This window comes from Mustelus asterias, chromosome 3 (assembly GCF_964213995.1).
Source record: "Mustelus asterias chromosome 3, sMusAst1.hap1.1, whole genome shotgun sequence".
Taxonomy (NCBI): Eukaryota; Metazoa; Chordata; class Chondrichthyes; order Carcharhiniformes; family Triakidae; genus Mustelus; species Mustelus asterias.
Window position 1 is genome coordinate 22843996 of NC_135803.1, and position 24133 is coordinate 22868128.

A 24133-nucleotide genomic window follows, 5' to 3' on the forward strand; every position below is an offset into this window, starting at 1 on the left:
TAGTTTATTTCCATGATTTAGACATTGAAAACATAATTATTATAATTGAGAAATTTTAAATCAAAGTGAGTGGTGCCATTACTGGAAAATGAAACATTTTCTGGGTTCAGTGTCAGAGTCAGGCATGTACAAAATGGATACAATTCAAGCTATTCGGTCCAATCTTCAATTCAGAAGAACAAATAATACAATTTCAAAGTTATTTTTAAAGTTTATTTATTAGTCACAAGTAAGGCTTACATTAACACTGCAATGAAGTCACTGTGAAGTTCCCCAGGTCGCCATACTTCGGCGCCTGTTCGGGTCAATGCACCTAACCAGCACGTCTTTCAGATTGTGGGAGGAAACCGGAGCACCCGGAGGAAACCCACACAGACACGGGGAGAACGTACAAACTCCACGCAGACTGCGACCCAAGCCGGGAATTGAACCCGGGTCCCTGGCGCTGCGAAGCAGCAGTGCTAACCATTGTGCTACCGTGCTGCCAGTGTGACTTTTTACATCCCACACATTAGACTTCTTCATTGCCTTAATGAGGGTTCCTACAAATACAGTATCAATTAGATTTGAATTGTGGCTTTTCTGTTGTAGGCCCTGAGTTGAAGCTGTTCAGTGTCATTTAGGACTCTTGCAGAAGGCATAGAAAAAGCTGAATGTTATCAGTGGTGAAAAAGTTCTAACCACTGTACCAATCCAACCTGCTTCTTTTGTTACTGGAACAAAACATATTTTAGCAAAATACAAACAAAAGAAACAGTGTAAGTACATATTGTAATTGACAAGTTAAATTTCTAAAGTGTTCAGTACCTTCAAAAAGACATCTCAGTACTTTATAGGCTGAAGAACAGCAAGTGGAAAATGAGCAGGGGTTGGAGTCGAAAGGAAGAAAGTTAAACAGTAGGAAAAAAGCATGATCTTGGGGAAGTGGATTTTAAAAGCAGGGAAAAAGATAGCACGGCAGAGATATTAAGAGGTATTGCACAAGAAAAGAGAACAAGGTGGTTGAAGGGCAGCTGCCAATAGTGGATTAGGGGGAAGGGAGAGGGCCACATTGGGACATAAAGCTGCAGGAGATCATGGAGGTAAAGAGGGACAATACTGTGGAGAAATTTGAGGGAAAAAGTAAGAAGCTTAAAAGTTGGAAATCTGGGATGGGGATGCCAGTGGAGGTTGATGAAAATACAGATTGTAGGCGTGCAGGTGAGTCATGGACCACATCATTTTGAGTAACTTGTAACCAATTAACGGAAGACCAAAAATCAGATAAACCCTGAATCCTTATTATAAATATATACTACAACATTAATCATTGGCTTAGAAGCCTAACAAAGTCTTAATTATTACAGCTGGTAATATATTAATTATGTAAATGTCTTGGCAAATCAGGAAACAAATGCACCTTGTTTTCCCCGCCCCATGGATATTTTCATTTCCAATAAAAACACACACAGGGAATGAATAGTCTGAGTGCTAGTCTTGGTACCCCTTCTGGGCCAGTCGCTTTCCATGGGTTAATTTTCAAGAAGGCCAATGGTGGTGACCGCGGATACTGGTTTGACGATGTCCTCTTGCTGATCTTATGCTCAAAATGGACATAGATTGCGTTGAGCTCATCGGCAGGGGAGCATTGTTGCCAGCGATTCTACATGCCGTCACCTTAGAATTCATTGAATCCCTACAGAGCAGAAGGAGGCCATTCAACCCATCGAGTCTGCACCGACAACAATCCCATCCAGGCCCTATTACCATAACCCCACGTATTTACTCTGCTAATCCCCTGATACTAGGGTCAATATTGCATGGCCAATCAACCTAACCCGCACATCTTTGGACTGTGGGAGGAAACCGGAGCACCCAGAGGAAACCCACGAAGACACAGAGACAATGTACAAACTCCTCACAGACAGTGACCCAAGCCGGGAATCGAACCCGGGTCCCTGGCACTGTGAGGCGGCAGTGCTAACCACTGTGCAACCATGCCGGCCAAGTATACAAGGCTACAGCCCTTGTAGCCTGTTATATCGTGTAGACCTTACCATAATCGGTGGGTGTTTGTGTGGCTAGTTTGGGACTGTAGTCTGGTCCGGTTGTCTCTTGGCATCTTTAATGGCTCTCCGTACATCGTATCTGGATTTCTTGTGTAGGTCAGGTTCATTTGTCTAAACTAATTGAATTTTGAAATGAAGTAATAGAGATGTTTGATGAAGGGAAGGCAATATATGTTGTCTATATGGATTTTTGACAAAATACCACATGAAAGATTAGTTAACAAAATTAAGGCTCACAGAGGAGCAGTGTCAATTTAGTCATAAAATTGACTCAAGGACAGAAAACAGCGAGTCGTAGTAAATGGGTGTTTTTCAGACTGAAAGATGGTAGATAGTGGTGTTCCCGACGTTCAGTGCTAAGACCCCTGTCTGTCTGTAATATCAAATTTGGAGGTGGGGCAGACAGCGAGGATGATACCAATTGATTATAACAGGACAGAGGTGAGCTACAAAATAAGCAGACAAGTTGTAGATGGATAATGTAGAGAAATGTGAGGTGATGCATTTTCGCATTAGGGATAGGGAGAGCCAACATAGATGTAATGGCACAGTTCTAAACAATGTGCAGGAACAGGGGGACATGGAATTTCATGCACAAGATTATGACAGGTTCAGATAAGGTAGACAAAGAAAAGTTCTTCCCATTAGCTGATGGTATAAGGACTGGGGGACACAAATTTTAAGTTTTGGGCAAGAGATGTAGGAGAAACGTGAAGATGAACTAATTTTTTAAAAATGCAGCAAGTGATAACCTGGAACATGCTGCCTACAATGTGGTGGAACTGAACATGATTGATGATTTAAAAAGGACATTGGGCACTTGAGGGAAATAATTTTGGACGATTCCAGGGATAGAACAAGGGAATAGGATTAATTGGATTGCTCTACACAGGGAACCAGCATGGATAACCTCCTTCCATGCCATCATGACTATGACTAGGTGATTAAGCAGTGATTTTGAGTGTTTAGAAGACAGAGGACAATGCTTTGGTTCTGGCATCTACAGCACTCTGGAAGAATGAATGACCATCCAATTTTCTGGTTTGTGTGTCAAATGCTCGTAGTACTGGCAAACATCACAAATTATCAACACAATTACTTGAAGATTTACCAAACAAACTAATTATCAGCCAAAGCTATGTTGTTGGTTTTCTGCATGACATTCTGCTGATTGGGATGAAGGCGAGTGTGTATTTTAAATATCAGTAAATGCAGACTTAAAAAGATGGAGGGATGGAGGAGAGTTTGTTAGCAACACGTTTCTATGACATGCTGTTCCTGCTGCTGCCTTCTTACAGAAGGGAATGAAAATGTTTTCATAGAATCCTACAGTGCAGAAAGAGGCCATTCGGCCCATTGAGTCTGCACCAACCACAATCCCACCCAGGCCCTATCCCCATATCCCTGCATATTTACCCACTAATCCCCCTAACCTATTCATCCCGGGACACTAAGGGGCAATTTAGAATGGCCAATCAACATAGCCCACACATCTTTGGACTGTGGGAGGAAACCGGAGCACCTGGAGGAAACCCACACAGACACGAGGAGAATGTGCAAACTCCACACAGACAGTGACCCGAGCCGGGATTCGAACCCAGGTCCCTGGAGCTGTGAAGCAGCAGTGCTAACCACTGTGCTAACGTGCCGCCCGTTTTCATTGAACTGTTAGGTTATTATTATGATTCCAGTAAACACAGCATTACTGCATGGTATGTGAAGTATTAATTTTAGTATCTATTGGTTGAGAAGGAGCACGGTTTGATGATTTGGCAATGTATATGAAACTATCAACAACCTCCAGCATCACATTGTCACTGCTGATGGATGGCAGTATGGCAATATCGTGATGCTAATTGTCAAACTCTTTAGGAGGCATAAGTGAGTATGTCCACTTACTGTTGTAGGTGTCCCTCTGTATGGAATGTTTCTGCCGCATTGCTGCACCTTTGGTGCACCTTTGTCTTGGATCTCAGGCGAGTAAGGCTCAACAGCTTTCTGTCACTTCTGGTATGCAAGTAGCAATGCTATGCAGATGACCTTAAGGCCAATGACAGCCTTTTTTATGCCAAAGAGTGTTGGTACAAGAACACAACTCTGTTTGAGCTCAACAGGTTCCAATGCTGCCCTATCATAGCCGATCTTACCCATCATGTTCCTGTCGAAAGAGATCACGTTGAGTCACCTAGGCCAATTTTCTCCAGCAGCTTAAATAGACTGCCTCTGCTCATGTAGATGAATGCCTTGGTGAGATCAATGAGGGCAATATATTGTGTTCTTTGTTCACAGCATTTCCTATGCAGTTGCCCGACTGAGATTTGTAGATATTCCAGGTTTGAAACCACAGTGGGATTCAGAATTGATGCATTCAGCCAAAATGGGCAGTCTAACAAGGACAACGTTCTCTCAATGTTCTGCCAGTAGATGCCTCAATAGTTGTTGGAATCACCACGGTTATCTTTGTTTTTGTGCAGGGTCACATACATCTTGGAGCACTGCCCTGTCCCTCCAGCAGAGACAGGAGACTCAGCAGACGCTACAGGAGTACCAGTTTCCCATACTTGAGTTCAGGCAGTATAGCATCATCTAGAACTTTACCCACGGCAAGAAAGACAATAGCTTTGCTAAGCTCCTCCACTGGGGGTTCAATATTGAGCTCTACCATAACAGGCAGTCTTCTATGACATCTAGACCTTCCTCAGTGACAGTGTTCTCCCTGGAGTACAACTTAAGAAAGGGATCTACCCATCTCTCCAATTGCTTATTGCAGCCGATGACAACTTCCCTGCCTTTGTTTTCAATGAAGCCATTTACTTTACTGATGGACCCATTGCCTTTTTGATCCCTTTATACATGCTCCAACATTCCCTTGTTGAAGAATATTCCGACAAAGTTGTGACCAGTGATTGGCGCACTACTTTGAACGGCACTAAGTGCACTGAGTTTTTTCACTAGATCTCTCTTATAATTAGTGATAGTGTACTGCTTAGATAAACCAACTGAGGTAAGGCTGGACAGTTAGTTGGTGATGCAGAGTGACACCAACATTGCAAGTTCCGGCTGAGGTTGTTCATGAAGGCTCCGCCTTCTCAACCTTGCCCCTTGCCTGAGGTGTGGTGATCCTCATCTTAAATCACCGTCAGTCACAGTCTATGGTCATCTAGGACTACGGTGACTTTATTCCATCAGAATAGGATGTTTATCAAGATATGTACAAACTAGCAAATAACATGACTTCAGTCATGATCTCTTGACTGACAATAATTAATCTGAGCATTGCAAAAGTCATCAGCATTTTCCTGTTAATGTTGAGAGCTTTTATGTTTCCAAAAACATTTTTCTAAATCCTACTACTTATTATAACTATTTCATTTTATTAAAATTATCCGTGCCACAAAGATTTTGATGAAAAAGTCATGGATGAAGTAATGCAACAGATAAGCTTTAGCACCCTAAGCTAATTTAATTACTCTATGGTAAGTGCATACTATCCTAAACTAGATCAATTCACCCAGCGTGAAATTAAATTAAATCAAATCCTTGGAGATATTAAAGTAAACAAATCTACAGTTGTTAAAATCACTAGTACAGCATCCAGCTTACTTCACCCTTAAATAAGCTATAAACATTGTTATTGAAAGTGATAAGATGTGGATTATTCACTCAAATTGTGATAAGGCAAAAAAAATCAAGTCACTCCTCTCCTATCATTATTATTTAATTAAAAGTTATAATATGGCTCTCATGCTAAAACAGTATAGACAATATATGAATAATGAAAAGACTGATAAAGTACACGCACCTGATTTACTTCATGGCTTAGAGGGATATTATCAATGTATACATTTTCAAACCTAATTCTGTAAATCAAGGGCAGGGATCTTTATTTGGAATTCCTCAAAGTCATTTACTCAAGGTTCCTCAGACGGCACTGGGAGTGCAGAATAACATGCAACATTCATTTAGAATAATTTATCAAGTCTCAACAGTTGCTACCTCATGGAACAAGTTGTCACCTGGAGCAAACCGCAGCTGAAATTGTCAATATTTTAAAAGGGCAAGCACATACCCCAACTTTCAGCAGGAGCACAGGATAATGAGCTTTACAATAAAATAGGAGAGATGAAAATGATATGAACAGGTCCTGCACATGAGCCTTGTTGAGCTACATGTGAGTCTTACCTTTTTCTTCTGATATTGTACTTAGTTTTGCTGAAGTTGAAATTTAAGCATTACATTCACAATGGTTCCTCCTTTCCAAAGCGAGACGAAATACTATTTTGAAATAAAATGTGATAATTTCCCACCATGCAGCAGGAAAGGTCAAGAGGATTTAAGCTTCCACATTTTCATTTTCCTACGTGCCAGATGCACCTCCAACCACCCTGTATGGCGCAACGTCTACTGTATTCTACATCCTCTAACCCAACAAGATTACCCTTCTTATATACCAGCTTTACCCACTATCCGAATACATGTTGACTGAAAGACTGATAATCTTACTCGGATTTATTTACATCCAATTCCAGAATAGGAATGTAACCCTTTATTCATGATGAGCTAACAGGCACCATGGCACAACATTTTCCCTACTGCAAAATACTATGTATCCTCTGTCACTCCTTTGGGTTTATCCCTATTTTACTAAAAATGAAGGCAATGTAGTTAAATTTGGAGATCTGGTCTCGAACATATGCTATCAAATTATTAACAAGGAAATTAGCCAGGGAATAATTTTGGTTCGCTTGATACCTTTCATAACATGTCAGATAATTAGCTAGCGGGACTGCATCAATAGCAAGCCCAGCAACATGGTGAAGATTATTCTGACTAATTTAACTGCAACCAATCTTCCAGATCAAAATATTTAACAACACTCGCATCCCACTGCAACTTCTGACACATCAATTCTCTAATAAATGTAATCCTAAAGATTTAGGTTCAGGTTTGAAAATGTGCAAAGGACTAGCAGGTAAAGGCTAAGTGTGAGAGACAGAATGTTACGCAAAAGCATTTATTAGTTAACCATTATGATCACTTCTGTTTATTTCAATTTAAGATTCTTAATAGTGCCTCCGTCACACCCATTACAGTAATTAAAGTGGGATTATGACAAAGTGGTACCTGTGGAGATGTGCTGAAAGCCAAGGTACTTTTGGTCATCTGTTTTGGAGGTCCTAAAGTTAAAGGATTCTGGGTTAGAATCTTTGAGCTTCTGAATAATTTAAAAAATAATATTTATGTTCCAGTCATAATAGCCATAGGAATCCTAAGTGAACCACCATTGCACATCATGCTGACCAGATCAGATTATTTCCTACATGGCTATTAATATTGGAAAGTTGACACTTCATGAATGATGCTTCCATTATTTGGGACCCCTCGTGGAAATATCCCTGAATAGAATAACCTTAATTCACAGAATGCCTACAATTAGGACACTGCTTTGTTCGCTGAGCTATAACATGGCATCAGAAGTCATGCCTGTTAGCTCCCTTCCCTTCTCCATGACGGATCTTCCCCTTCCACATGACACACCTCATCACACATGTCTCCATTCCCTGAGAACTTCCCATATTTTTACGTGACACTTAAGAGTGTGCTGACACTTTTTATGTCTTCATATTCCCTTTCTTCCCCCCAAAACATCTCCCTACATACTTCCAATTTCCTTGTGCAATGCCTTACAAGTGCTATGTTTCCCATTTAATAGCATCCAACATGTACCTCCTGTTCCACTTGCTCCCTCCCATCATGGTACTTCATTTCCCATGTTATACCTCTTTTGCGCTTCCCTGCATTATTAACACAAAGCTCACTGCTTTGTGGCATTGGCATGAATGCGCACAATCCTTTCATGTTCTACTTATAGATTTTGAGCCAAGGTCTGATAGCAGATGAGCTGAATTTGCTTTGAATGAATATCACAGGGGACTTGACTGGCACATCTCACTGTTTAACCAGGCCACATAAACAACCAGAGATTTAACATTTACCATCTTTTCTTCTCGTATTTTTCCTGCAGGAAATCTTTGACTTTCTGAGGATCTCTGAAATCTGGATAAACTGATGATCTGTCATCGTACAATCCCAGCCAAATCTGTTTACAGACCTGAATAATAAAATGCAGAAAATGGCATCCTGTTAAATATGCCAAATGTACCAGTTTTAAGGATTTATCTTTTATCTTTGTAGTTGTTTTTCACCAATTTTGCACAGATATACTCCGAGGATGCAAATCTAACTTCATGCCGTCAAAGAAATTCACATCTAAAAGGGCAGATTATACATTCATTCACAATGTTTTTCTTTAAAAAACAACTTCACCCATGTCTTATTGGCTATATAACCTGCACTATCAATAAAATGAATCAGATGAGATGGACAGATGGGCAAAGAGAAATCCAGCTGGGCCAGATACCGTACACAACTAGTTAAGCCCCAGAAGCAAGCAACACTCTTGAAAACGTTGCAGAAAGGCTTGGTCCTCCATCCAATTCAGGATGAGGCACCAAATAGGCATTGAGGCTTTGCAGTTTACCAGTTGAAAAATCTACAAGGGTTCTGCCACGGACCCTTGGATACATACACTCCACATTTTTTTTATTTATCGAATTTAAAGTGCATGTACCCTAGATTTAATATTCAAATGACACAACTGAAGAACCACTGAATCGGTCAACAAACTTAAGTGGTTATATATGCGGCAGTCAGGGATAGAGCTATGGAAATGTTTTGAAAGAGAGTTTAAATTATTTAAATCAATTTTCTTCAAGGAAAAGTACATATACATTTTATGAAGACATTGTAGAACTGGACAGGAGATACTTAAAGGATTACATTAAAGTAGTCTGTACTTAGTGTACCGTTCCAATTATATGCACAATGTGAAGGGGAGGGTCAAGGTAGCTTTATGACAGTTCCTGGGATTTTGGTATTTTGTGGGAGGATCAAAGGTTTTACAATATGCCAGTGAGCCTTGTAAGATCAGGGCACTGGTCTTTGTGACATATTAGAAAGGAAATATTATTTTGTGGTTTTTTTTTGCTTCTCTCAGGAATGTTTGTGTGTGTGTGTGTGTGTGTGTGTGTGTGTAAGTGCACGCGTGTGCGCTTAGGTTATGTGGATATCCAGGAATAGGTTCTAGATCGTTTGTTACTTCCCAAGTTATCCCTCCTTTTGATTGCTCTATGCTGAGGAGACTGCCATATCTGACCACAGTGGGAAAAACCAAGCTGGGGGTCGGGATGGGGGAATATTCATTTTTGTACTTAGCTGCATCGTGTGTACTAATCTATATATATTTTTTAATTGGTTCCGCGAGTCAGTGTATAGTTAGAGGAATACATTGGGCTCCAATGCAATGTGCATGTTTTTCAACAAATATTTGTTCTGCAGTGAGTAAACCCAACCGTTGTGCACTAAGTAAACGGAACAGCATAGTTTCTATAGCATTTTGGATTGCAGTCCAGATCCATGTATTATTTATGTAACTAACTGGTGTGGAGCTGTAATGTTTGCAGCAATTAATCATTTTGGCCACAAACGTTCAACATCCGTCTATTAAGTTAGGGTGAACCTTAACATATTTGTTTATCTAGTTATCAGTGTCACAAATATTGCAATGAAGTTACTATGAAAATCCCCTAGTCGCCACACTCTGGCGCCTGTTTGGGTACACCGAGGGAGAATTTAGCATGGCCAATGCACCTAACCAGCACATCTTTTGGACTGTGGGAGGAAATTGGACCACCCAGTAGAAACCCACGCAGACACGGGGAAAACGAGTAGACTCCACACAGACAGTGACCCAAGTCGGGAATTGAATCCGGGTCCCTGGTGCTGTGATGCAGCAGTGCATTTGTATAGCACTTTTAACAATGAGACATCCCAAGGTGCTTCACAAGAGCATTAAAGAACAAAGTATGACAAGCAGTCACATGACCAAATGACCAAAAACTTGGTCAAAGAGGAAGATTTTAAGAAGCGTCTCAAAAGAGGTAGAGATAGGAAAGCAACTCCAAAGCTTGGGGCCAAGCCACCAATGGTAGAGTAATGATAATTGGGATGCACAAGAGGCCAAAATTAAGGAAGTGCAGATATCCCAGAATACGGAGGAGCTGGATATTAAAGGCATAGGCAGGGGCATGTCCATGGAGCGATCGGAAAACAAGGGTTAGAATTTTAAAATCAAGACTTACTTTACCAGGAACTAATGTAGCTCAGTGAGCACATCGGTGACTGAAGAACAGGATCTCCTGCAAGTTAAGACATGGGCAGCAGAATTTAGGAAGTTTACAGAAGTGTTCTGGAATAGTTGAATCGAGAGGTGACCAAGGTATTACTTTGAACTGAACCTCCTGCATTCTGTTGCAGAGATAGTGTAAAAGCCTGTTTTCCTACTTCTTTCATTTACTCCTCAGTTAACTGGTGACCTAGTTCTCACTTCCAGGCTTAAAGATTTTCAATGTCATCTTTTGACCTAGAGGCAAACATGTTAGAGACGAGTTTGCAAAACCTTATTGGAGACTGAACAGTTTCAAAGGAAATAGCTCACAGTGGAAGATATTTTCAGCATGCCTGAAAGTTGAGGAATTGTCAAGGTGAGCACTTTTGATGGGTGTCAGTGCTATTCTGGGCCCCCAACAGCCTTCTTTATGGAAACTGCCACGTAGCCAAAAGCCCAAAATCCTTCTGATCTTCAGTCGCATTAATTACAAACTGTGTGCAATTCATTAATTAAACATACAGAATTATATCTCCAAAAAGGTTCAAATTATTATAAAGAAACACAGAATAACAATGGCAATTCTAGTTCCGATGTACGTTGAGTACATGAACAAACAAAAAGAACAAACTTCGCAATTATATAGCATCTTTCCTGTCCTTTGGATGTGCTACTTAAGTATCTTTGGAGTGCAGCAATTGTTATCATTTCGGCAAATGCAGGACCCAACTTACATTCAGCAAGATCCATAAGGAGGATTGGGCAAAATGACCAATTAACCTGTCTTTTTGGTGGTGTTGGCGAGAGATACGTAGCAACTAGGGTCACTGAAAATATTCAAGACTGAGCTTGACAGATTTTGATCTATAAGGGAATTAAAGGTTATGGGAGACAAACAGGAAAGTGGAGTTATGGCCACAATCACATCAACATGATCTTACTGAATGGCAGAGCAGGCTCAAGGGGCCAAATGGCCTACTCCCACTCCTATCTCTTATGTTCTTTGACCTGGGCACACACGATTCACCCACTCTTCTTTGAATAGCACTAAAGAATCATACATCCAGCTGAACAGGTTTAATATTTCATGCAAGCACACCTCAGTACTGCATTGATCTATTAGCCTAGGCTTATTCTACATTGGGGATTGGACCCAGAATCATTTGACTACGGAATTGTTCTGCTTAGAGAAGAGATTTGAATGAGATGTTAAAAGGGCTGTAACTTCCAGGCTCTCCAGCATCAGGGGGGAGCGGGGGTGGAGAGAAACCACCCCTCCCCCCAAAGAGGATTCCTCCACCTTCTCTGACTAACCCCACTACCCCACAACCTGCCCACCTGCTTAGGACAGCCCTCCCATCATCCCAATCCAACCCCCTCCCCCCTTCCCAGTTGGACACTCTTCCCCACCCCCTGGCTGAACTACCTCCCTGAATGCTGTGAGTGCTTAGGGTTTGGAATGCACTGTCCAAGAGTATGGTGGTTGCAGGTTCAATCAGAGTTGCAAAAGGGACTGGGATAAGCATCTGAAGATAAAAGAATTGCAGGAGTGCAAATATGAGGAAGAACTGGAGAAGTTAGAACTGTAATCCTTGGAGAGAGGAGATTTGATAGAAGTATTCAAAATCGTGAAAGGACTGGATAAGTAGAAAGAGACAAACTGTTCCCACTCATAAAAGGATCAAGAACGAGAGGGCACAGATTTAAACTGATCTGCAAAAGAAGCAAATGTGATGTGAGAAAACCCTTGTTCACACAATGAGTGGTTTGGGTCTGGAATACCGTGCCTGGAAGACCGTGCCTGGAAGTGTGGTGGAGGCAGGTTGTAGACTCAGGTAACTCCGTCAATACGTCTCACTCTCAATGTTATCTTACTTTTTTACTCTTCTATTTCCATCCAGAAATGATTAAACATTTTTCCCATTTGTAGTAGGGTTGGATCCTAGTTTGCACATTTTGATATTCCGTCATTCGACAATCTCCTGTGAATCATATGACAGAATCATAGAATTCTGGTAGGAAAGAAGCCATTCAGCCCATTGAGTCTGCATCAACTCTCCAATAGAGTATTTTACCCAGGCCCTCTGCCCCGCCCTATCCCTATAATCCCACACATTTACCATGTCTAATAGGGTGGCACGGTGGCACAGTGGTTAGCACTGCTGCCTCTCAACGTCAGGGACCCGGGTTCGATTCCCGGCTTGGGTCACTGTCTGTGTAGAGTTTGCACATTCTCCCTGTGTCTGCGTGGGTTTCCTCCGGGTGCTCCGGTTTCCTCCCACAAGGTGGATTGGCCATGCTAAATTCTCCCTCAGTGTACCCGAACAGGCGCCAGAGTGTGGCGACTTGGGGATTTTCACAGTAACTTCTTTGCAGTGTAAGCCTACTTGTGACTAATAAACAAACTTTTAAAATTCCATCTAACCTACACATCTTGGGACGCTAAGGGGCAATTTAGCATGTCCAACCTGCCTCAACTGCACATTTTTGGATCTCTGAATCCAGTTACATAAAAACTATAATGGTTCTAAACAATTCATTTACAAGACTTATTCTGCTTGATGCTTAGTTTCTATCAAGAATTTCTCATATTTTGAAACATTGTAAAACATTCGACTAAGGCATTTTCAACAGCTCTGAAAGCACGTCCAATGTTCTGGGGAGCATATCCAACTGATGAAAACATTCCAATATCAAGTGTGTGGGGTGGGTTCCATGAGGTTTAAGTCATTTAAGCAGAGGTAAAGCAAAGACTTTATTTTATGGTAAATTATTAGCTGATGGGTAAAATTTGCTGAACCACAAGAAAACAAAATAATGCAGTGACTACCGACTTGATTATTCAAAATGGAATTAGATGCATTTCTAACTGAGTAAGCAATTAAAATAAACTGAGGGAATCTTAACTCTCTCCAGGTTGATGCAAGCTCCTCATAAAGGAGGTAGTAATTGTGCACAAAGAAAAAGACAGCATGAGATGAACAGGTATTCATAAAATTGCAGCTATACATTCGTGATTCAAGCTATTTATAAATTTGCTGACAAAACAATTTTCAAGCTCAGAACAAAACTATTTTTAACCTGTGATCATCGATTAGTGCCAAGTTTGATCTACAGAGACAGGCACCAATTGTTGCCACATCCTAGCATTTTCTGTAGTTTCCACAGCATTCATTCTGGAGAACAGTTTATACTTTTCTATAATACTTCTGCCTTATTGTCCACACTATTCTGCATTAGGGGTTATGGGGAAAAGGCAGGAAAATGGGGATGAGAAAAATATCAGCCACGATTGAATGGTGGAGCACACTCGATGGGGCAAGTGGCCTAATTCTGCTCCTATGGTCTTATGGTCTTATTAATATTTTACCTGGTACCTAAACAAAACCTATTTCAAACATTTCCCTAGAACGATAAATGCAATTTGTAACGATCTACTTCTGGTTCAGCAAGTTGTAACTAGATCATCAATAAAACAGAATTGAAAAATGTGGTACAATGACACTAGAACAGAGGACATTGTAAGCTTCCATGTGGATTGGCCCATCAGTGCAAAATATAATGTTGAGTAAAATCTACAGCATGGTTCGCTTACATTATATTCAAAAGCAAATGGTATAAGATGTAACACACAAGGCACTCTTTGCTGAGTGATACAATATCACAAACCATGAGGGACTATTCCAAAATAATTGAATAGTGTGCACTGGGATTGAACAAAAGACTGGAACCTGGTGCATGCTCCATTCTAATTGTTAACTAACTGTCTGACTGACCCCCAAAGACCCAAGTTCTATCTGCATATATATTGCTTATTTTCTGCTTTGCCCTGTTTGAATTTTGTGGACGAGGTTGGCGGTTTGTAAAGGGCTACTCCTAGGTTAAAGCAAACTAACTGAATGCTGGAGCAAACTAACTGTGAATGCTGGAAATTTGAATTGACAGAAGATGCTCCAAGCACTCAGCAGGTCAGGTAGCATCTGTGGAGTGAAAGACAGAGCTAAGGGCTGTGACCTTTCAGACGACAGGAAATGTTATATCTCTAACAGGTTTAAAGGGGGAGGGGAAGGTGAGAACAAAAAGGAAGGCCTGGCATTAAGTGGAAGGCACGTCTGAAAAAATGACAAAAGAGGCATGCAAGGCATAAAGGGAGTGGCAACAGGACACAAAAAAAAAGACCAATATCTGCATCCAATTTTTGTCTATGTTCTTCATAGAATCCTACAGTGCAGAAGGAGGCCATTCGGCCCATCAAGTCTGCACCGACCACAATCCCACCCAGGTCCTATCCCCCTAATCCCATGCATTTACCCTAGCTAGTCCCCCTGACACTAAATGGCAATTTAGCATGGCCAATCCATCTAACCCGCACATCTTTGGAGTGTGGGAGGAAACCGGAGCCTTCGGAGGAAACCATGCATACACAAGGAGAATGTGCAAACTCCATACATGATGTGGAGATGCCGGTGTTGGACTGGGGTGAACACAGTAAGAGTTTTAACAACACCAGGTTAAAGTCCAACAGGTTTATTTGGTAGCAAATACCATTAGCTTTCGGAGCCCTGCTCCTTCGTCAGATGGAGCGGAAATCTGATTTCCACTCCATCTGAAACTCTTACTGTGCAAACTCCATACAGACAGTGACCCAAGCCGGGAATTGAACCCGGGTCCCTGGCGCTGTGAGACAGCAGTGCTAACCACTGTGTCACCGTGCCACCCAAGCTTGTTCCAATACCACTCGCTTTTGCCATTTAATCCATAAGAGGTAGGAACAGAAGTAGGCTATTCAGCCCATCAAGTCTGCGCCGCCATTCAATGAGATCATGGCTGATCTAATATAATCACCAACTCCACTTTGCTGTCTTATCCCCATAACCCTTGATCCCCATACTGATTAAAAATCTGCATATCGTTTCTGCCTTCCATCCTATCCCAGACTTTCCCTTTAATTTTCCCACCCATCACCTCCCTGCGCTATACTTGCTTAAAATCTGCTACATCTCTTTCAAGTTCTGATGAATGATCATAGATCTGAAATGCTAACTCTGTTACTCTCACCAAAGATGCTAACCTGCTGTGCCTGGTACTAAGGATCCAATCAGTTGATGGGAGGGATGGTGGTGGAAGGAAAAAAGGCCTTCAAATAAGTGAACAATTACTGCGCAGGAACATTATTAAAATAATTATTTGAAGCTTCTCTGGACTTTGAGTTGTTCAACTAACAGCAAACACTGGACTGGGATTTCACTTGGAGGGCCAATGGACAGGATTCTCCAATCTCCGAGAAGGAAATCTGCCATTCTCACCTAGACTGACCTACATGTGACCCCCCAGAAAAATGGTCGACTCTTAAATGTCCTCTGAAAGAAACATCCTCGGTTGTATCAAACCACTTAAAAAATCTCCCTCTGTGGTTGTACCTGCACCACATCGATTGCAGCAATTCAAGGCGGCATCTCAATGCCACCTTGTCAAAGGCAATTAAGAATAGGCAATAAGTGCTGGCCCAGCCAGCGACACCCACATACATTAGATGAATGAGTTTTAAAAATCAGAAATTTATCAACTATTACCAAGAATTAGTCTTGAAACATGTAAACAGCATCCAAACCACAACTGCAGGGAAAAGGTCTGGTGATCAGAATTGTAACACTCATCAATCTCTTGGGTTCATTTTTCAAAGTTGGCAACTCTTAAAATGTCACTACTAATAACATACAGAAAACTCAACTAGGCAAAACAAACTTAGATGTCAGCTACAAAATAACCGGGAGGTTGAAACTCCTGTTTTCCAATGGAAGTTCAATTAATGTAATAAGTGAAAATTTTGGAATTAATATTTGACCCCTCAAATGTTCAGTAATTCCTACAGCAATTTAAACATGTAAAGTTTTAAAAATATTGGCTTTCAAGCAGCAGTGAATATATAATCTCAATAGAAGACCAAACTAAGGCCCTGATATTCGTATGTGAGGGAGGAGAAAGCAAAAAAGCATTAATATGAATATTTTTGAGAAGGAAGAGGAGAAAGAATATTTTAAAGTATGATGCATCTCAGTCCTTACCTATGCTGCAATGGCTTTCATTTCTGCCCTACTTTTGATAATATGTCTTTGCTGAGTGCGATCCTAAATTCAACTAACTCCTCAAGCAGCATAAAGCTTCACTGATGCAAGAAAAATACAACCGGCAGTTAATCACACCTGCCATCCACACCATCCCAGACTTGCCCTTTATTTATTTTTCCCCACCCACCACTTTCCTCCCTGCCTCTTCAGTTGCTTAAGATCTGTTACATCTCTTTCCAGTTCTGATGAATGATCGCAGATCTGAAACACCAACTCTGTTTCTCTCTCCAAAGATGTTGACCCCCAAATGCAACCTCCAAATGAAATTTGTAAAGTTCAATTGGAAGTTTAAAATTGCTGTAGGGATTTTGCTTTCAGCCGATCACCGTCAATTCCAATAGAGGCAATGCAATCTAGCAGGCTTGGAAAGTTAAGCAGAATATTTAATCTTTTTCTTTCCCCAAAAAGGTTCAATGGGTTTTATTAACAAATAAGTGATTCTTACTTTTTGGGAGGGTTTCAGCTTCAGTCTTAACCAGGGTGGTAGTAAGGGCACAATTGGTCCTCTTGGTTAAGGGACAGAGGCATAAAACAGAAAGTTCTCAAAGCTGATCACCATTTTGTTTAAGGAGTGTGTATGGAAACATTGGATGAGGAAAGGATTGTGCTCAGTTGGATGTGCTGCTAGATGTGAATCGTTTAACTACACTGACTACCAAGGCTCAAAAGACTCATTAGCACTTTGGTGAGGTACAGTTCGAGAGCAGGAAGTTTTATGAAAATATTCAACCCAGAGAGAGCCTCGACTTTTGCTAGATCCACCTGCACTCCAAGAATTAATATTCTAAGCTCTGAGGTATTGTCACAAGAGGACTGATCTCAGACACTGCGCTTTACCAAAAAGAGTCAAATCATTCCTATCAAAAAATTGCTCTTTCCATACAGATCCATCCAAGAGAATCAAACTTGAAGTCAGAGATGAAAGGAATCAAAACCATACTGCTAATCAACATTATTTTGTGTCAGCTCAATAGGCAAAATATATAACTTGAAACATGTTCTCAAACGCACTTACCTCATTACCATGTTTTTGGAGAAACTCGATTTCTTGCTGTGTGAAGGTGGTCATGGAGATTGACTTGACTCTGTGCGGAGGATTCAACCCACGTCTAGAGATTTAAACACAAAATTTATATTTACAGCCATTACAAATTGTGCACTTAATGCATCTAGAAACTTTTAAATATCTTAAAGTTTTAAAACTTAAAGTTTAGTGTTTTTTAAAGTTTATTTATTAGTGTCACAAGTAGACTTACATTAACACTACCTTCTCGTTGCAGGTACCTTATTAGGTTCTACAAGACAACAATTCCCTCATCAATCATTTCTCTCTGGCCTCTCAGAGAGAGGGTGTAATACATGCTAGAATTAGGTTAGAGCAAGAGGCAGAGAAAAATAAAATCAGCAACACAGTAAATCACAAGATGCTAATGTTCTCACTAGGAGACAATTTCCAACCTGTCCCATTTGGCAAAATTTCAGGTAAATAAGAACATAATGAATAGGAGCAGGGGTCGACCAACAGCCCTTCGAGCCCACTCTGCCATTCAATCACAGTTGACCTTCTGTTTCAATTCTACTCTCCCACCCGCTCCCTAAATCCCTTGATTCTCAAGAACCAAAAACTTGTCAATCTCAGCCTTAAACATACTCAACAAAGGAGCATCCACGGCCCTGTTGGGTAGAGAATTCCAAATATTCACAACACCGAGTGAAAACCATCTCCTAATCTCAGTCCTAAATGATAGATACTTTATCACAAGATTAGGCGGCACGGTGGTGCAGTGGTTAGCACTGCTGCTTCACAGCTCCAGGGTCCCGGGTTCGATTCCCGGCTCGGGTCACTGTCTGTGTGGAGTTTGCACATTCTCCTCGTGTCTGCGTGGGTTTCCTCCGGGTGCTCCGGTTTCCTCCCACAGTCCAAAAATGTGCGGGTTAGGTTGATTGGCCAGGTTAAAAATTGCCCCTTAGAGTCCTGGGATGCGTAGGTTAGAGGGATTAGTGGGTAAATATGTGGGAGTAGGGCCTGGGTGGGATTATGGTCGGTGCAGACTCGATGGGCCGAATGGCCTCCTTCTACACTGTAGGGATTCTATGATTGTGAATTGCTTCCTGTACTTGCATGCTGATTTTGTGTCCCTTATACAAGTACAGCCATGTTTTCTTAAATATCAACATTTAGAATTTCACACCATTTAAAAAATATTCTCCTTTGCTGTTCTTACTCCCAAAATGAATAGTATCACACCTGCCTATATTATACTCTATTTATCACCTTGGTGCCCACTCACACAATCTGTCCATACCTCTCTGCAGCCTGTGTCCTTCTCACCGCTTACATTCCTCCCGAGCTATGTATTATCAACTAACTTGGATACATTACTCTCTCTCCATCCAAGTCATTATATAGATTGTAAATAGTTGGGGTCTCAGCACTGATCCTTGCAGTCACAGTCTGGCATTTGAAAATACCTCCTTTATGCCCATTAATCAATCCTCCAACTCTGCTAATATATTATTCCCATTGCCATGAGCCCTTATTTTGCCTTTTGTGCAGCACCTTATTGAATGCCTTTTGGAAATCCAAGTGTATTATGCCTACTCGTTCCCCTTTTATCTACTTTACTAGATACACTCTCAGCAGAAAACCCTTTATAAAATCATGCTAACTTTGTCTAATCATACACTTCCAAGTGCACTGTTAGCTCTTCCTTGACTGTTAAGTCTTCCTTAACAATAGATTCCACTATTTTTCTAATAGGTCTGTCACACCCTGTTTTCTTTCGCCCTCCTTTCTTGAATATTTGCTAACTTCCAATCTATTCGGACCTGTCAAGAATCTAGAAAATCATTCAGTATTTACTGGTACCTCAAAAAAACTGCCTGCTTGCCATATAGTCTTCCCTTCCCCCACCCCATCACACCCTCAGTAAAACTAGCTACAAAGCAGTTTGATTGGGAAAAAAACTGGTTCAAGTGTCCTTGAAGGAAGGAAATCTACCATCTTTATCCAGTTTGGCCTGGATGTAACTCCAACAAAACATCCACCCTCCTCATTCCCACCCCTGTTGAAGCAGCCTAGCAAACCACTCAGCTGTAAATTCCCATTACAAACATGGACTGCCGTGGTTCAAGGCCACCAGTGTCTTATCAGATGAATAAGTGATGAGCAATAAATATGAGCCTTACCATCACCAACATTTAGACAAGGAATTTTGTTTTTAAACTACATAACACTAATGAGAATTAACAATAACTGAATTGTTTCGTTTTGCATCAATCATGGTCTTGGTATTGCACGCCACTGAGGTTTGTCATACATAGCAAAGGCACAGACAGTAGGCACCATTGAAAGCCCCGCCTTAGACTCCCCTGATACCCATATGAAAAATAATGGAATGTTAGCCTTTTTAACTAGAGGGCTGGAATATAAAAGGAGGAGGTTTTGCTACAGCTATAGAAAACACAGGTTAGACTACATTAGGGACACCGTGTAGAGTTCTGGGCACTGCATCACTGAGAGGAGACAGTGATCTTGGACAGAGTGCAACGTAGATTCACCAGAATATTACCAGGGCTCCAAGTGTTAAAGTGTGAGGGCAAATTACATGAACCAGGCTTGTATTCTCTGCAATTAGACTGAGGTTTTTTAGGATTTTGAAGGGGGTTGAGAGAGTAAAAGGAGATACGTTTCTTCCACTGGTGAGAGAGTCTAAGACCAAGGAATAGAACTTCAAAATCAGAGCCAGGCCACTCAGGAAAGAGGTTAGGAAGCACTTCTTTACACAAAGGGTGACTGAAGTCAGGAATTTACTCTAACAAAGCTGACTCAATTAATAATTTTAAATTTGAAGTTGATTAATTTTTGCTTACCAAAGGTACAAAGGCATTATGAAGTCAAGGGGTTGGATAGAGTCAGGATACAGATAAGCCATGATCTCATTAAATGGCAAAACAGGACTGAGAGGCTGAATGGCCTACTTTTGTTCCTATGTCATAAACAGTACACAGCTAGCTTGCCTAGGGCATATTGTACAAAGGTGCACTGTAAGGCTGGCCTGTCCTCTATCTCCATTGAGACATTTTGTAGGTTTTAGAGATAGCCTGTCCTCAGACTTCATTCACCAGGACACAATATTGACAGCATTGAGCCAACTTGCCTTGACTCCACTCAGGCACATCGTCCACATTACACAGCTGCTCTGTCCTCAGTATAACACTTGCTGGAACCAAACACTATGTCATTCTACAAAGCTCATCAATATGGTGCCAAGAACAAGAGCTTCTGGGCATTTAACACTGTTGAGAACAGTTTATATCTTCAATAAAAATTAATTTCATTTGAATGGTTTTAGCCTTTTCTGGAGAGTTAAATTGAGCCCATTCTGTAAGTCTTTACATTGAGGTCATTTCATTTTTTCCTGCTGCCCCATTTTGGACAACTGAGTATAAAATATTTCCAGACAGCTTGCAGCTGAACTCATCAAAAACGGAAAACAAGTCCTGTTTTATTCAATTCACTTCTAGTTCACACAATAGTGTTCCTCCAAACAGAGGCATGCTTTTTGATTTCTAGAGGGACTGGTTTAAACAATAAAAGCCAAACATAAACAACAATCCGAGACATCTTCCCTAGATAATACAACAGGCAAATTATCTACCAGAGCAGACCCACATTAAAACAGGCAGCCTACAGAAAGATTTCTTTTTTAAATTACATTTTCTTCGTCAATTTGGAAACTGATTCACAATAAACAGAGACAGATATATTAGGGGAAGAGCAGAGTCACTGAAACTGCAATGCAAAACAACAGGTCAGGTCTCTATAACTCTCACGGATGTCATACTTTCCACAAGCCTACAGCCTACCATATTACTCAGATTACTTATCAATCTTCTTCCTGTAAAGATACTTTGCCTTTTGCTCATTTTCTCCATTTGTATTGGACATTTAGCAAAACTCATTTTCTGTTCTGGAAGTTTGCAAATGTATTTTTTCCTTTGCTAAGCATTGTCTTTGTCTGTTGAGAACATGGCCCATGATCACATTCACCCCATTACTTGTGTCTCTACTCCCAATCTTTCTCTTCCTTCTCAATCCACCCGATCATCATTTCCACTACCTACAAAGTGATCTCAGCACCAACTACGCTTCTTTTTTTTTTCCCCCTCTGCTGTCTGGCGGGAGCTTTGTTTCTGCAACAGCCTCATTCACTCTCCTCTCAGCCACGCTTTTGGTAACCCTTCTTCATAGACCTTCTAATGCAACTTTAGCAGCTGCAATTCACTTCTTCCCCTCCTGTTACCTGGGAACCCCCCACCCACCCACGCGAGAATGATTACATGCATCTCTAAACTTCATAACTTTATTTGCAAGAATGACTCTGTGGTTTGTCACTTCAATTTCCTGTCCCCCGCCACATTCCAATCTTTGGCTTCCCACACAGCACCAACTAAATAACCTATATGGGCACTCTTGAACTCGCTAGTCTGAACATCCAGAAACCACTTTGCTGACTCACTGAATCACCTGCTGGGTTCTCCTATTGAAATTTTACTGCTCTCCCTTACTATTGTAGTTACATCTAACTCATCCTTTCACTTTTCGCACTGTTAACTGACACGACTTTTGCAAAGTGTTTAGGCCTTCTTACATGTTTCCTGCATTTTAAGATCTATTTAAAGGCTGATAAGCTCAACAGCTCTCCCTTAGTGACAATAATTAACATTCATGTTCCATATGCATTGATATTCATGGCTCCTAGTTACAATAGTAATTACACTTCAAAAAGTAACTCACTGGCTGTGAAGCACTTTGGAACAACTTCAAAGACATGAATAATTGCTAATTCCTCCCCAATTTAGCATTGTTCCCTTTCTTCAGGTTGACAGCTCCTTTTGCATATGCTGATTCTACTCTGCATTTTGACTGCACACTACTACAAGCTTGGATTATTTCAAGAACTCCTGTGGACCTCATCATCTGCACTGGTCACTTCATTAATGACTCGGATGCTCCTTGGAATGCTTTTACCTGTGCCAAGGAATTCTTGGTCAAATTATTTTGACAGTCTCTCTCTCAACATCTCTGGGGTCTCGATCAAAATCACTCCGTTTTCCATGGTATGGGCATCCTCTCCTTCTTGACTCATGACTTCATCGTCTTCCCTTATATTCTCTCCTTCCTTGCACTGAAGTGGTTACCTGCCTCATCTCATGGGATGGATTCCCATCTAAGAATAAAGAAACTAAGGAAATTTTAAGAAAATTTAGCATGTCCACTATAACTCTCACCAACTTCTACAGATGCACCATAGAAAGCATTATTTCTGGTTGTATCACAGATTAGTATGACTCCTACTCTGCCCAAGACTACAAAGGGTCATGAATGATGCCCAGTCCATCACTCAAACCAGCCTCCCATCCATTGACACCATCTACACTTCCCACTGCCTTGGAAAAGAAGCCAGCATAATCAAGGACTCCATGCACTCCGGACATTCTCTCTTCCACTTTCTTCCGTCGGGAAAAAGATACAAAAGTCTGAGATCACATACCAACCGACTCAAAAACAGCTTCTTCCCCGCCATCAGACTTTTGAATGGACCCATCTCGCACTAAGTTGATCTTTCTCTACACTATGACTGTAACACTACATTCTGCACTCTCTCCTTTCTTTCCCTATGTACAGTATGCTTTGTCTGGATAGCACACAAGAACAATACTTTTCACTGTATCCTAATACTTGTGACAATAATAAATCAAATCAAAACCCTCTCCCTCGCTGATCTTTGTAAAATGACTTACCTTGGTATGAATCATAGAATCCTACAGTGCCCATCGAGTCTGCACTGACAACAATCTCACCCAGGCCCTATCCCCGTAACCCCACATATTTACTCTGCTAATGCCCCTGACACTTAGGGCAAGTTAGCATGGCCAATCAACTTAACCAGCACATCTTTGGACTTACTCCCTCGCTCACCCGTGAGCCCCACTCCCCAAAGTCCTGTGGTCCCTCCCTTCCCTGAAGATCTGCAGAATAGCTTTTCTTTTCTCTACCCCCAGCCCTTCCCCAATTCCCTGTAGACCGTTTCATCTATTTTCTAACTCTCCTTTCTGAAATACTCCACCTTCCCTCATGGCTTCTGGGCTGTTGTGTGTGTGTGTGCCTCACTCTGCCATGCTCCATCTGTGCCTTTGCTTTGTGTGATGCTGGGAGGAGGGGTGCGGTGTGTGTGAGAGACACAGAGACAGAGAGAGAGAGGCCCCGCCGCCCCGGGCTCTCAATACTCACAGGATTCCGCTGCAGGATGTGCAGACGAAGGAGCCGATGGTCATGTTGACATAGGTGGGCCCCCGCTGGTCGCAGTCGAAGCATTTCCTGTTGTGCTGCAGCGTTGTCATGTCCCGCAGCAGCTTCAGGTGCTTCTCCTCCTGCCTGCGCTTCGCCGCCATGGCGACCAGATGGAGAGAGATACCCGGAGCAGACTCAGCACAGAGAGAGAGGCGGGGGAGGGACTAGAGGGAGACACACGCCCAACCGGAAACAACACACAACTTCCGGCACACTGACTCGGGGGGCGGGATTAGAGGCGGATCCCTGGGGAAGCAGCTGTGTGAACACCTTTCAACCCACTGGCAAACACAGCATGTTGCTGGAGACAATGTGTCAGCGCCTCCCCTTCCTCCCTCAGGGTAGTTTCCCCCCAACAGAGCAGTTTTGTACC

The 24133-nt window shown here is 41.6% G+C and overlaps 1 protein-coding gene across 6 annotated transcripts in view; it reads right to left on the bottom strand.

Annotated features, from left to right (window-relative positions):
- The window catches only part of agfg1a (ArfGAP with FG repeats 1a), a 66649-nt gene extending 42718 nt beyond the window's left edge, over positions 1 to 23931 (bottom strand). For all 6 annotated transcript variants that reach the window (XM_078206071.1, XM_078206060.1, XM_078206070.1 and 3 more), the window contains exons 1-3: positions 23701 to 23931; positions 17419 to 17512; positions 8045 to 8160 (exon numbers count right to left, since the gene is read on the bottom strand). In XM_078206071.1, the coding sequence (XP_078062197.1) occupies positions 8045 to 8160; positions 17419 to 17512; positions 23701 to 23861 (371 nt within the window). In that variant the 5' untranslated portion in view covers positions 23862 to 23931. The remainder of the gene's footprint in view (positions 1 to 8044; positions 8161 to 17418; positions 17513 to 23700) is intronic.
- Positions 23932 to 24133: the final 202 nt, after the last annotated feature.